Raw genomic sequence first — 14135 nt, 5'->3', positions numbered from 1 at the left:
ACTGCAAAAGCTTCATTGTTGTGGGAAAATTAATAGTTTTATACTTGCAGTTGTCTTTTGCTCTATTGTTTCCTTATTTTTGAAATTCTTTTATTTATTTTTTTTGGATTTTGGTTTTTGGTTTCCGGATCACACCTGGTAACATTCACGTGTTACTCCTGGCTATGTGCTCAGAAATCACTCCTGCCTTGGGGGACCATGTGGAACTTCAGGATCGAACCGCAGTCCATCCTGGTTCCGTCACGTGCAAGACAAACACCCTACCACTGTGCAATAGCTCCGGCCTCTTTTCTTTGAAATTCTTAGGAAATGTTTTCCCCTGCAGTGAAAGAAACACTTAGGCTACAAACCTGTTGTTCTTAGATGTGTCTTTTTGTGCACAACAGTATTTTAGGGTCTAATGGTACCAGTTACTAGACTTTTTATTTGTTTTGAAGGTTATTTTTCAAGTAACAGTCATTTTCTGTCTGTTGGCTCAAACCTCTTCTTTTATTTGCTTACATACATTTAAAAATATTTAAAGACTAATAAAAAAACCCTTATTTTTTATAATTATCTTTATTTAAACACTGATTACAAATATGATTATAGTTGTATGATTACAGTCATGTAAAGAACACCCCCCTTCACCAGTGCAACATTCCCACCACCAGTTTCCCAGATCTCCCTCCTCCCCAACCCCCCCACACCTGTACTCGAGACAGGCTTTCTTCTTCCCTCATTCATTCACATTGTTATAATAGTTTTCAGTGTAGTCATCTGTACAACTGCACTCATCACTCTATGTGATGAGCTTCATGTCATGAACTGTACCTACCAACCCTCATCTCTCTTGTCTCTGAGATACTGTCAAAAATGTCTTTCATTTTTCTTAAAACCCATAGATGAGTGAAACCATTCTGCGTCTTTCTCTCTCCCTCTGACTTACCTCACTTAGCATAATAGATTCCATGTACATCCATGTATAGGAAAATTTCATGATTTCATCTCTCCTGATGGCTGTGTAGTATTCCATTGTATATATGTACCACAGTTTCTTTAGCCACTCATCTGTTGAAGGGCATCTTGGTTGTTTCCAAAGTCTGGCTATTGTAAATAGTACTGCAATGAATATAGGTGTAAGGAAGGGATTTTTGTATTGTATTTTTGTGTTCCTCGGGTATATTCCTAGGAGTGGTATAGCTGGATCATATGGAAGCTCAATTTCCAGTTTGTGAAGGAATCTCCATATCGCTTTCCATAAAGGTTGTACTAGACGGCATTCCCACCAGCAGTGAAAAAGAGTTCCTTTCTCTCCACATCCCCACCAGCACTGCTTGTTTTCCTTTTTTTTGTGATGTGTGGCAATCTCAGTGGAGTGAGGTGATACCTGACAATTAGTGATGTTGAAAATCTTTTCATGTGCCTTTTGGCCATTTGCCTTTCTTTTTCAAAGTGTCTGTTCATTTCTTCTCCCCATTTTTTGATGGGGTTAGTTGTTTTTTTTTTTTCTTGTATAGTTCTGTCAGTACCTTGTAAATTTTGGATATTAGTCCTTTATCTGATGAATATTGGGTGAATAATTTCTCCCACTCAGTGGGTGGCCTTTGTATTCTGGGCACTATCTCCTTTGAGATGCAGAAGCTTCTCAGCTTAATATAGTCCCATCTGCTTATCTCTGCTTCCACTTGTTTGGAGAGTATTGTCTCCTCCTTAAAGATGCCTTTAGTCTCAATGTCCAGGAGTGTTTCACCTACATGTTATTCTATATACCTTATAGTTTCAGATCTAATATCAAGGTCTTTAATCCATTTGGATTTTACCTTTGTACATGGTGTTAGCTGGGGGTCTGAGCTTGCTTTTTTGCAAGTGGCTAACCAGTTGTGCCAACACCACTTGTTGAATAGGCTTTCCTTGCTCCATTTAGGATTTCTTGCTCCTTTATCAAAAACTAGGTGGTTATATGTCTGAGGAACATTCTCTGAGTATTCAAGCTTATTCCACTGATCTGAGGGTCTGTCTTTATTCCAGTACCATGCTAAAAACCCCTTATTTTTAAAAAGTACAGGGACTAGTAATCTTTTTGTAGGAGAGCCACATGCATCACATGTGTAAGGTCCTGGGGTCTATCCCGAGCATTGCAGAAATTAAAGTAAAAATGCAAGTGTTTAAAAAAAAAATTCGTAATGAGGGGCTTGAGAGATAGCACAGCAGTAGGGAGTTTCCCTTGCATGCAGCTGTTTCAGGACAGATGGTGGTTCAAATCCCAGTATCCCATATGGGATATGCCAGGAGCGATTTCTGAGTGCAGAGCCAGGAGTAACCCCTGAGCACTGCCGAGTGTGACCCAAAACAAAACAAAACAAAACAAAACATTGTAATGAGTTCTATAAATTTTTAGTAGTTGTAGAAAAATTCGTTAATAACAACTTTGTGCTACCATGCTCACTGTGCTGTTTAGTGACTTGATGGATAATATTACGACTTTTCATTGAGGGCCCTGAAGAATTTTTTTATGTTCTTAGTTGAAATATTCGAGCCTTTGTCCAGTTGCTGTTGTTGGAGGGATGAAAGCCTGAATGTACTGGAATTCAAGTGGCTAGCATGTCCTGACAAATTTATTTTAATAAATAGGGAATGTTGATCACTTCTTGAATGTTCTAGAATGCTGATAGTAGCCTTTGACTTAAAAGTAAACTTATAGATAGTATGGTAGTAATACCCAGAGAAAATAGGAATGAGGTTTAAAAGGACCAGCCCATGATATGAAGTTTACCACAAAGATTGGTGAGTGCAGGTAGAGAACAACTATCATGACAACAGTAGTGAGTGAGAGAAATAGATTGATTATCTTGAAGATATGGGTTCAGGGAGGAGGGAGATGGGGGGACATTAGTGGTGGGAAGGTTGCACTGGTGAAGGAGAGTATACTTTTTTTTATGACTAAAACCCAACTACAAACATGTTTGTAATCATGGTGCTTAATAATATAAAAAGTAAACTTATAAAAAGTATAAAACTTATAAAAAGTAATATAAAAAGTAAACTTATGTTTGTTTTGCAGCCAGAAAAATGTTTGTTATGCTTTATGAGTTTATAATCTGGGAACAGAGATTTAAGTATTTTGTCAATGGCTGCAAGGTGGCTGTAGTAGCCTAGATTAATACAGACACCTATGAAGATTACCGTGGTTTCCTTGGGAGAGTCACAAATAAACAACAAAGCAACTCTTGAAATGCTTGATATCATGCTTTGCTTGCCAGCTACAACTTTCAGTCATGTTTTTTGCATGTTTGTTTATCAGATTTGAAAAAATTAACATCAGCTAAATAGTCTTTTATTGTTATATCATACTTCTATTTTTTTTTTTTTTTAAATTTGCAGAACGTTACTGAACCTGTGGTTGCTCCTGAAACCTTGGCTGAGGTGCCTGAACATGTGCTTCGAGGACTTCCAGAGGAAGTGAGGCTTTTTCCATCTGCTGTTGACAAGACTCGGATCGGTGAGTTCTAAGGACCCAGAGGAGATGAGATGGTAAAGGGAAGGAGAGAGTAAGGAACGCTCCATAAAAGCAACAGATTTAATTTGGACTTAGATTATATAGTGTTTATTTATAGTTCTAATCAAAAATTCAGTATGGCACCAATCAAGAATTCAGTATGACACCAGAGAGATAGTACAGAAGGTAAGGCACTTGCCTTGCTTGTAGTTACTTCAGCTATGACATTGATTTGAATCCTGGTATTACATAAGCTCCCTAGAGTATCCACCAGCGTATGCCCTGAACACTGCTGGATATAGCCCCCAAGAAATAAAAAATATTAAAAACAAAAAGAATTCAGGTAGGCTTAGACTGGTTTCTTATTCTGGGTGATCCCTCCTATAGCTAATAGCAAGTAGCTTCCAGTGCAATTGGGGGGCACTTTCTGTTTATTAAAGAAGGGGATTTCCTGGGAGGAGGGGGCCCAAGAACTTTCCCTTCCACTACCATCTCCCCAAAATGAGGCTGTAGGTAAAATAAATTTGGGGCACCTTTGATTTAGGCAATAAGAATTAATCAGAAATGCACATACATACTCACATAAACACAATTATTTTGGAGTTGTTTTTTCATCTTTTCTTCCATTGAATATGATTATCTTAATATTTTATCTGTTTTGTCTCTAGTACTTTATATTTTTTGATAGTCAGTAGAATAATGAATGAACAGCATGACCTAAGTGCTTCTAACTAGGTTATTTCATTGACTATAGCCACTGAAATGTGTTGGTCTAATTTTTATATCCTGATCTTTATATAAAGACTCTGGAAATAAATTATGAAAATGTAGCTAAAGTCAATCTTGGACTGCATTGTGCTTATTTCCTATCTACCATTAAAAAAATGTACTTCTATGGCCGGAGTGGTGGTGCAAGCGGTAGGACATTTACCTTGAACATGCTAATTTAGGACAGACCGTGGTTCGATTCCCCAGTGTCCCTTCTGGTCCCTGAAGCCAGGAGTGATTTCTGAGTGCATAGCCAGGAGTAACCCCTGAGAGTCACTGGGTGTGGCTCAAAAACAAACAAAATAAATGTACTTCTAATATTTCAATTTATGTATAGCTGCATCTAAATACATTTTAAATGTTTTCCCAGTTTTTATAGTAAAAAAAAAATCATTGTACTTAGAGCACTTACTTTGTACCATTCACTTGAAAATATTGGAATTTATACTCAACTAATTACTAATTTAGTGATACTATCAAATGAGGTTTATAAGCCAACTTAGAGAAAAGTGGGCTTTGAACATTCAAGGATGTCATTGAGTGTCACTGCTGGGTGCTGGCCCCTTGACCCTGAATGGCTGTTCGCTTACTGCTATTTCATATTATCTGTTTGTCTTATGACCTGTGAAGAGAAGCAGAAATTCCCCTAAGAATTCTATAAAACAGTATTTTCTCCATTGCTTGAAACTCTTCTAGCTTAACTAGAGAGGAGAGAATATTAGATGCATTAAAATTAACTTTAAAAATATTTATACTTGAAACTATATTTCTCATTCTTTTTTCAGATGGGGGATTTGGTTTTTGGACCACACTCAGCAGTGTCCACTCCTGGAGTGGTCAGGGAACCATATGGGGCATTAGTGATCAAACCTGGATCAGCTGAGTGCAAGGCAAATGCCCTACACATTGTACTATGCCTCTTATCCCTTATTTCTTATTCTTTATGAAAAAGAAATTTATATCCAATGGAGAAAATTTTAAATTTTAAACAAAGGAGCTTAAAATTATTTAAGTTTGGGGTTCAGAGAAAGTGTGCAGCAGGGAAGGTGGCTTGTCTCGCATGCAGCTGACCCAAATTTGATACCTGGCATCCCAAATGGTTCCCTGAGTACCATCAAGAATAACCCTTGAGCCTAGTCAAGAGTAGTCCCAGAACATAGTTATATGTGGCTCAAAACTGAAAAAAAAAAGTTTTTGTATATACCACAATTTTTCTCTAATTCTTGTGACTGTATTCTTTTATTGTACTCTCTAATTATAAATGTAATTGTCTAAAAATATTACAGATTTGCTACTTATATAACATTACAGGTTCTTTACAATTTTGAAAATAGAGAAGAAAATTCAAGGCTTGATTTAATTTTATTTGCATATATATAAATATGTAATTATATTTAATTTTATTACCTTTGACTTCATTTGATTTAACATCTTGATTTTTGGCAATTCATTCTTTTAACTATTTGCAAAAGTGAATTTTAATGTTTTCAATTTTTACTCTAACCTTATACATGATAACAATACTGGTTTTATTTTCTAGGTGTCTGGGCCACTAAACCAATTTTAAAAGGCAAAAAGTTTGGGCCATTTGTTGGTGATAAGAAAAAAAGATCTCAGGTTAAGAATAATGTTTACATGTGGGAGGTAAGAAAGACTTCTGATTCTTTAAAAGAAATCGTCCTTACTCATTTAAGATCTGGCATTTGAAATTAAATCAGTCATCTCATGTTCTTTAAAATCAAGAATATTTTTAAAAGAATATGCTTCCTTGGATACAGACTGTGTTTATGTTTGTATTTTGAAACTGCTTGGCTGTCCTTAACAATAAATGTCATATCTAATTTTTGTATTGGCTTGTTTGGGGTGCTTTGCATTGCAACCAAGACTTGACTTCCTGTGTGAATGTTTTTCATATTTAGGTTTCCAAGATGGACAAGCATCAATGACATTCCAAGGTGGTACCAAGTAAAACACTATTAGGGTCTTTTTTGTGTTTTAGAAACTAATCTATGTGTTTTTGGAATATTCAGAGTTGGATATATTGAACACATGGCACATTTGACCTTTCTGAAAGGAATTCTTTCTTTCTGTTCTTTTAAAACATTTTTGCAATAATCCTGGAAGGCAGAGCAGAGTTTTGGCAACCTGCTGCTCCGTGGTGCCACTTGTTGAGAGTAGAGCTGATGCAGAAGTAAAAGCTATGTTTTATGCCTAAAAATGAGAAAGTAAAAATGTTTTGCTGGTGTTGTCTAGGTTCAAATCTTATATTTAACTCTGTGACCTTGGGCAGGATAGTTGGCTTTGGGGGGTCCTATAATTTTTTTTTCCATTGAGGAGAATTAAACATTTCTTACTAAAATAACTGTGAAGATAAAATTGGTTGTTATTCTTTTATTGCATGTAATTGCATGTAAATTTAGCATTTATGTTGAATTATTGCAGACTAGTGATCTTGGAAGCTACCTATCTACTTTAACTCAGTGTTAGATTTTATGATGGTGAGGAGTATTTCTCCCAATTTGTCCTAAATTGAATCACATCTGTATTTCACCCATAAACATTGAAAAGCCTAAAAATAGAATATGCCTAAGCAATGTCTGGATATTTTCCATGAAGAAGTTCTGTGGCGTTTGGATGTCTGAAGGATGTTTATATTTTTCTTAATGTTATAGACAATGTTTCTTAATTTTAAAATTCTGATTTTACTCCCAGTAATTTGAGTTTGTTATGAATTTCTTACAGTTAATCTTAACAATTAACCCAAGAGATCTTATGAAAAAAGGTTTACCACAAGTATAATTACAGTTTGTGCTGTCTTACGATATTTGAGGTAAAGAGCTAGTTTTTGTAGAAATACTGGCCAGGCAAAAAATGATGCTAATTACTGAATGTAATTCCTGAATGATTAAAAATGTCTTGATCTCAACATTAAATGACAAAATAAAATTGTATTTTTAATTTTAGAAATTTCTCAAGGGAAACTAGCAAATATGCTTCGCCAAGTTAGCACTTACCAGAGTAAAGATAATGTCAGAGAATCAGAAAATGCCTGTGTAAAATGCTAGCTTGAATACAAATTCCAGTATTGCCAACTGAATTTGGCATAAATATATGGTATATATTTTATTCAACTTAACAGTTTGATAATGTTTGGTGAGCATATTGTATAACTTACTAGTAGAATCTTATAAATTTTCCTTTCTACTGAAATTCAGCATAGTAGGAATTCATGGCAGCTTGGTGAAATTATAATTTTGAGCCATCACATACTCAGGATTCAGTTTCTACTATAAGCTTAAGAGCATCCCACTGAGAACTTAAAGTACTTCTATTTATCTACTGTGTCAATTGGTGATTGATGACATTGCCAGTTTTTGTTAGTAAGTTTTAAAAATTTAGTTTTTGCCAAGACTGACTTTTGCTTTCTGCAGAAAGAAATCCGGATACATTCAGATAATGTTGAACTCAAGGCCAGTGCATACAGAAACATAAGCCCTTGTTCTGTTAAAATAAAATGTATATGTAGTAGCATACATTTGGCAAAGAATAAAAAGTTATGATATATGTATTTCTTATAAAGAAGAAAATTAAAATGTGGATATAATTTACTGTTTTCTTATAATTGATTATATCCTGTTTTATCCTCAGAATGCCTCTTATTAATGTAACAAACTGCTTATCATTGAAATCCCTTCTTCCCATTTGTTCTTCCATTAAAACCCCATAAGACCAGCTTATCTTTTTCAGTAGCTTAGTCTTTTTGCCTCAGCTAAAATGTCATTTTCATGCTAATCTAAGACAAAGTGTTAAATTGCTTTTCCTGAGCCCTTGATTTATCTAACTCAGTCTTAAGTCCTCTAAGCTTACACAGAAAACATTCTATTAAATCAGAAATAACAAGAGAAACAGTTGAGTATCCTCGGAGTGAATGCCAAATCCCCCCCCCCAAAAAAAAAAAAAAACTCACCAAAAAACCCAGCTTCTCTCAAAAGAACACCCTTTGATCATTTTCTGGTGGATAATTACTATCCTACTGAAAACCTGGGACTTCATTTAATACTTTACTTAACTATCTCACTCATGCTGCATACTCGGCAGTATTCTTAAACCACTTCTGTTGGGGCTCAAATTGCTCCTGATAAACAGAACTTTTGGATTGTTTGCATATGAACTATTTTAATACTGTTTTCAAAGGGGAGTATTTTTTTTTTAAAGCAGCATTCAGTTCACAGAAAGATTGAGCAGAAACAGTTTCTGTAGATCTTCTATCTTGGTAACCTTCTTGTATTAGCTAACATAAGGGCTAGGAATGATTCATTTGTTACAAGTGATAAACCTGCATTGAGATAGTACTATCCCCCGAAGTCTGTTTTTGTTTTAGGACTCACTATCACATCCTAAGGGCTTTAATTTTATATTTTAAAAGTAATATAAGCCCGGGAGCGGTGGTGCAAGTGGTGGGGCGTCTGCCTTGCCTGTCCTAGCCTAGGACAGACCCTGGTTTGATCCCTCAGCATCCCATATAGTCCCCCAAGCCAGGAGCGATTTCTGAGCACATAACCAGGAGTAACCCATGAGCATCACGGGGTGTGGCTACAAATAATATAAGCCCAAATAATATAATATAATATAATAATATAATATATAATAATATAATATTATAATATAATATAAGCCCATTGTAAAGTAATATAAGCATAGCATATAGAAAATTACAAGCAACAAAGTTAAAAACATCTAAACATATTAGTGAATATTTATTGTAATTCTCAGCTTCTGTTTTTCTTATGCTTCTTACACATACTAGTCCATATGTCTACATCAGATGTAGACATCATGTAAATAGTATACTATTTCTGCCAGTATCTTTTGGATATATCCAGATCAAATACTTAGCTGTATGATTTCCCATGACTACTAAAAGCTATATTGTACCTTTCTGCTGTTTTACCAGTTGTATATTGTGTATTCTTTTTTATCATTATGAACATTTCCTGAGTTCAAAACTCACTACATACATACATATATATATATATATATATTCTGACTTGTTTGATTATGTTGAGAGAAAATTTTATACATAGCCATTTATATTTTATATGCATATACAATTTTCAAAAAGCCACATATATTTTTTATCTTTAGTAAATGTTACATTAACTTTTATAGCTGCTAGGAGTATTTATTTCCAACTAGTTTTGGACTTATTTTTTTCAGGTAGAGAGTAGCTTGGGTCACATCCAACATTGCTCTGGCATTACTCCTGGCTCTGTGTCTTAGTGGTATTTGGGGAACCATATGTGGCACTAGGTGTTGAAATAGGATGTGCCGTATGTTCTGTACTATCTTCTTGACACTTTAGCTAGTTTTGTAAAATGCAGAAAAATTCTTTTCTTCGAAGGGGTGTCTACTCAGCAGTGCTCAGGATCTTGGAGGCCACTTAAACCAGCTCTGTGGACTAACAATTTAGTGCTCAACTTTGCACTGTGGACCACATGATTCAGTACTTAGCCCAATTGTGTTGATTCTATGCTCAGGCCAGCTGGTATTGGGTTGACTAGGCCCAGTAAAACTGATAGTGCTTCAGGGACTGTGTATTTCTGGAAATTTTGGGGTTTGGGGCTACGTGTGTGGTGATAGCTATTTAAGGCTACTCTTGGATCTTTGCTCAGGGTTTGGTCTCCTCGTTCAAAGCATACATTCTAGTCATTGAACTCTCTCCCTCTTATTTTTTTTTCTTACTATAGCCCTTATTTTGCTTTCTCTCTCTAGCCTGTAACTTTTAATAGTCCTTCTTTCTTCATTTTTATGCTGAAATCTGATAGTTCACTGCTTCATTTTGCATGTCTATTTACTCTACAAGTGTTTAGAAGAACAAATGGTGTAAAATTGGGTACTAGGTAAACTTATTCTAAATGTAGATATAATGGAGACAAACATCTTATTTTCAGGTTTCCACCATGATGATTAGATATTTTATATAATGTGAAATGATTGCCACAATAAGTCATTTGCCACCTGCAGAGTCAGAAATTTCTTTTCTTGTGATGAAAACTTGTAAGATGTACTGTTAGCAATTCTCAAATATTAGCTATTACTATTAGCTATTCCTATTAGCTTCACATTACTTATTGTATAGCTGAGATAGTGTGTGAGTGTGTGTTTTTTAAAACTGTTTTTGGACCTACACCTGGGAGTGCAAAATGGGCAGGCATGCAGTGTAGAGGATCAGACCTAGGCTTCACATATGTAACTCCTTGAGTCTCTGGCAGTTTATGCTTTTTAACTTCCTTTCCCATTTTGAGGAAATCCCCAACACCACCTGCATATCTGGTTCTGACAGTCCTCACGTTGTTCTTTCTATCTTGGGTTGTTTTGTTTTACTTTATATTTATATAAAAATCTGAAGATCATAGATTCTGAGATTATATAGTATAATGTTTATATATATAATGATTATATAGTATAGATGTTTATTTTCCCTTTTTTGGGGGGATAAATGGGAGCATACCTTATTCCTTATTTCAGTGGTCCTCAAACTATGGCCTGTGGGCCACATATTGTATTTGTATCTGTTTTGTTTCTTCATTGCAAAATAAGATATATGCAGTGTGCATAAGAATTCGTTCATAAGTTTTGTTTTTACTATAGTCAGACCCTCCAATGGTCTGAGGGACAGTGAACTGGCCCCCTGTTTAAAAAAGTTTGAGGACCCCTGCCTTATTTCTTTGTTTAGGGATCAGTCTTGGTAGACTTGAGGGATCATAGGGGTACAGAGGATTGAGCCCAGGTCATGTGCACATCAAATTGTCTCTTTAGTAAAATTATTATGCAATTTGATGGGGGGGGGAAAGTTTGGTGGATTTGGATCAAAACTAACTGTGATCCATGCTTACTCTTTTTTTTTTGGATTTTGGGCCACACCCGGCAGGGCTTTGGGGTCACTCTGCTCAGAAATAGCTCCTGGCAGGCACAGGGGACCATATGGGACGCCGGGATTCGAACCAATCACCTTAGGTCCTGGATCAGCTGCTTGCAAGGCAAACGCTGCTGTGCTGTTTCTCCGGCCCCCCATGCTTACTCTTGGCACTGTTCTTAAGAATTATTTCTGGCAATTCTTGAGATACTAAATGATGTCATTTAATTAGGGTCAGTTGTTTTCAGAGCAATTACTTTTACCTCTGAACTATTTCTCTAGCCCCTATAGTGTAAATTTTAAAGAAGTAAGAATAGGCTTTAATGTCAGGGCAGCAAGTGAATTTTGCAATTTATTACCTTCTTGTTTAAATTAGTTTTATTTTTATTTTTGATTTTGGGCCACTCCTGGTGCCACTCAAGGTTTACTCCCGTGCTCAGAAATTACTCCTGGCAGACTCAGGGTCTATATGGGATACCAGGGATAGAACCTGGTTCCGCCTCATACAAGGCAAACACCCCACCTGATGGCCTATCACTCTGGTCCCTGTTTAAATTATTTTAATTTTATTTTTAATAATTATTGTATAATACATTAAATAATAATTTAAATAGTAAAATAATGCTATATTTTTTTAAAAAATTAAAGACAAGAAGGGCCAGAGTAATAATATAGCAGGTAGATGCTTGCCTTGTGTGAAACCCACTCCAGTTCTATCCCAGGAATTACATATGATCTCCTAAACCCTGCCAGTAATGATCCCTGAGCACAGAGCTAGGAGTAAGCTCTGAGGCACTGCCAGTTATGCCCCCAAACAAAACAAAGAGACAGCAAATATATAATAGGCAAGAAGATCCAAGAGATTGCAGAGAAAGCAGCTAGTGATTACAGAAGATCTGTTTTTCAGAAAGTGCTGCTCAACTTTGTTAAGTTGCATGGTGGGAGAAAAACCTACTCACAGGGGAAGCAGTCTGCTTTCAGTTTTTTTTTTTTTTACAGCCATTCAACTTAGAGTTATGTTTGTATTTGTAAAATATGGCTTTAACAAAATATCAACTCTTTTGTATCCCATAAGGAATTTATGAAATTTAAGTTTTGCTAAAAGTTTTATTGGCATTATGGCAGTGTTCCTTATTAATAAGTTGAACGTAACTGCATTTGCCCTAGAGTGGTCAAGATAACCAATTACAACAGAGAATGTGTGATATGCAAAGGCATATTACATATACTTTCACATATCACACATACAAGACATGTATCTTATCTGTTGTACTATCTCTCCAGCCACTATCCTTTTAAATGAAGACAACAAACATGACATTGGCTCAGTAAATATTAGTTGAACTTTAACATGAAAGAAAAACACTTGAATGATAGTATATAGGATTAAAGGCTTTTTCTGTGGTTGTGCACTTTTAAAAAGATTATGAATCTTTGAGGTCAGCAGGTAAGTCCCTTGACTTGCATGGGACCGACCTGGGTTCCATCTCTGGCATCCTGTACAGTCACCCAAACCTACCAGGAATCCTTAGTGCAGAGCCAGAAGTAAGCCCCTGAATATTGCTCGGTATGGTCCAAAAACAAACAAAAAAGCAAGCAAACAAACAAAAATCTCTGAAAGATTATGAAACCTCATTTTTTGTTTAGGCTTTTTATTTTCTCTAATGTTAGAGAATATGGACTATGCTTTGGGTCCTAAGATTAGGGTATTCTGCTGGGGAAAATCCTTGAATTGATTTCTGAAAGCTTCCTGTATTAATATTTAATTATGGAAATGTATTGGAAATAAGTCCTATTTAGTTGGCTGATGTAGCTATGACTCTGTTGCCTCTTTGCTTCTTTTTCAATATAAATAGGAGTAGACAAGGAAAGTGGAGAATGGCATATCAGTCACAACCTTGGAAGTTCAATAAACTACCTATATCCTTAGAGAAATAAAAATGAAAAGGGTCATTGGCTACTATGACAGACTGGGTCTGAAAAAGTGGAACTTGGGTCTCCATCATTAAAGCTTTAGATCTTAGGCCACTTGTGTTTGGAGAAGGAAGCTCATATACAACGAATGGAAATGGCTGTGTTAGCATAGGCGCTTAGCTTTGGGGAGCTGGTTTGCTTTCATAAGAAACTTAAAATTTAGCATGTTAAAAAATAATCAGCATGTTGGGGCCAGAGAGATAGCATGGAGGTAAGGTGTTTACCTTTCATGCAGAAGGTCATCGGTTTGAATCCCGGCGTCCCATATGGTCCCCCGTGCCTGCCAGGAGCAATTTCTGAGCACGGAGCCAGGAGTTTCCCCTGAGCACTGCTGGGTGTGACTCAAAAACCACACACACACACACACACACACACACACACACACACACACACACACACACACACACACACACAATCAGCATGTTGTTATAGCATAAGGAGTTATTATTGGCCCATCTTCATTACTGGGAGTGATACTTTGTCAAAGTTCGTTATTACAAATTGAGAGTAAGTAAATTTGAAGATTTGAACAGTAGTACTTGTTGCTTTGATTGAACATAATTTGAAGTCCTATACAGTATAATGAAAAAATGATAAGGAAGTACAAGTTTAAATCTTCAACTTCCAACCCCTAAGATAGTTAGAAAGTTTGTGGCTTTTTTTCCTTTGCAAAACTTTCTGTCATGAGAATGTTCTTCTGAATGTATATTTAAATTGGCATGAGCATTAAATTTTGATTTAGATTATTTTATAATGATTTCATAATGACTGAATCTACTGGAAACTGGGTCATAGTAAAGCTGTATTTTGTTGGAAAGACACTTTTAATATCTACTCACTATTTAGTGATAGAGAACGAAATGTTAACCCTCAGTAACCTAAGGAAGGTGAGGGATAGGAATTGGGGTTTGGTGAGAGGAAACTCAGAAAAGTAAATTGAGAACTTTCTGTTCTAAAACTTCAGTACCAGCCTACCTCCTGTCTCCTATCCTTCCCACC

At 35.9% G+C, this 14135-nt stretch overlaps 1 protein-coding gene across 2 annotated transcripts in view; it reads left to right on the top strand.

Annotated features, from left to right (window-relative positions):
• PRDM2 (PR/SET domain 2) overlaps positions 1–14135 on the top strand; it is a 131258-nt gene that overhangs the window by 29879 nt on the left and 87244 nt on the right. Inside the window, exons 2-3 of one of the 2 annotated variants that reach the window (XM_049771955.1) lie at positions 3364–3481; positions 5787–5890. In XM_049771955.1, coding sequence (XP_049627912.1) covers positions 5882–5890 — 9 coding nt within the window. In that variant the 5' untranslated portion in view covers positions 3364–3481; positions 5787–5881. Of the gene's footprint in view, positions 1–3363; positions 3482–5786; positions 5891–14135 lie in introns of those variants that run through there. The other variant, XM_049771954.1, reaches the window with a different exon arrangement.

Source organism: Suncus etruscus, chromosome 4 (genome assembly GCF_024139225.1).
Source record: "Suncus etruscus isolate mSunEtr1 chromosome 4, mSunEtr1.pri.cur, whole genome shotgun sequence".
Lineage (NCBI taxonomy): Eukaryota > Metazoa > Chordata > Mammalia > Eulipotyphla > Soricidae > Suncus > Suncus etruscus.
Note: the sequence above shows the minus strand (reverse complement) of the source record. Positions and strands in the feature narration are given on the sequence as shown.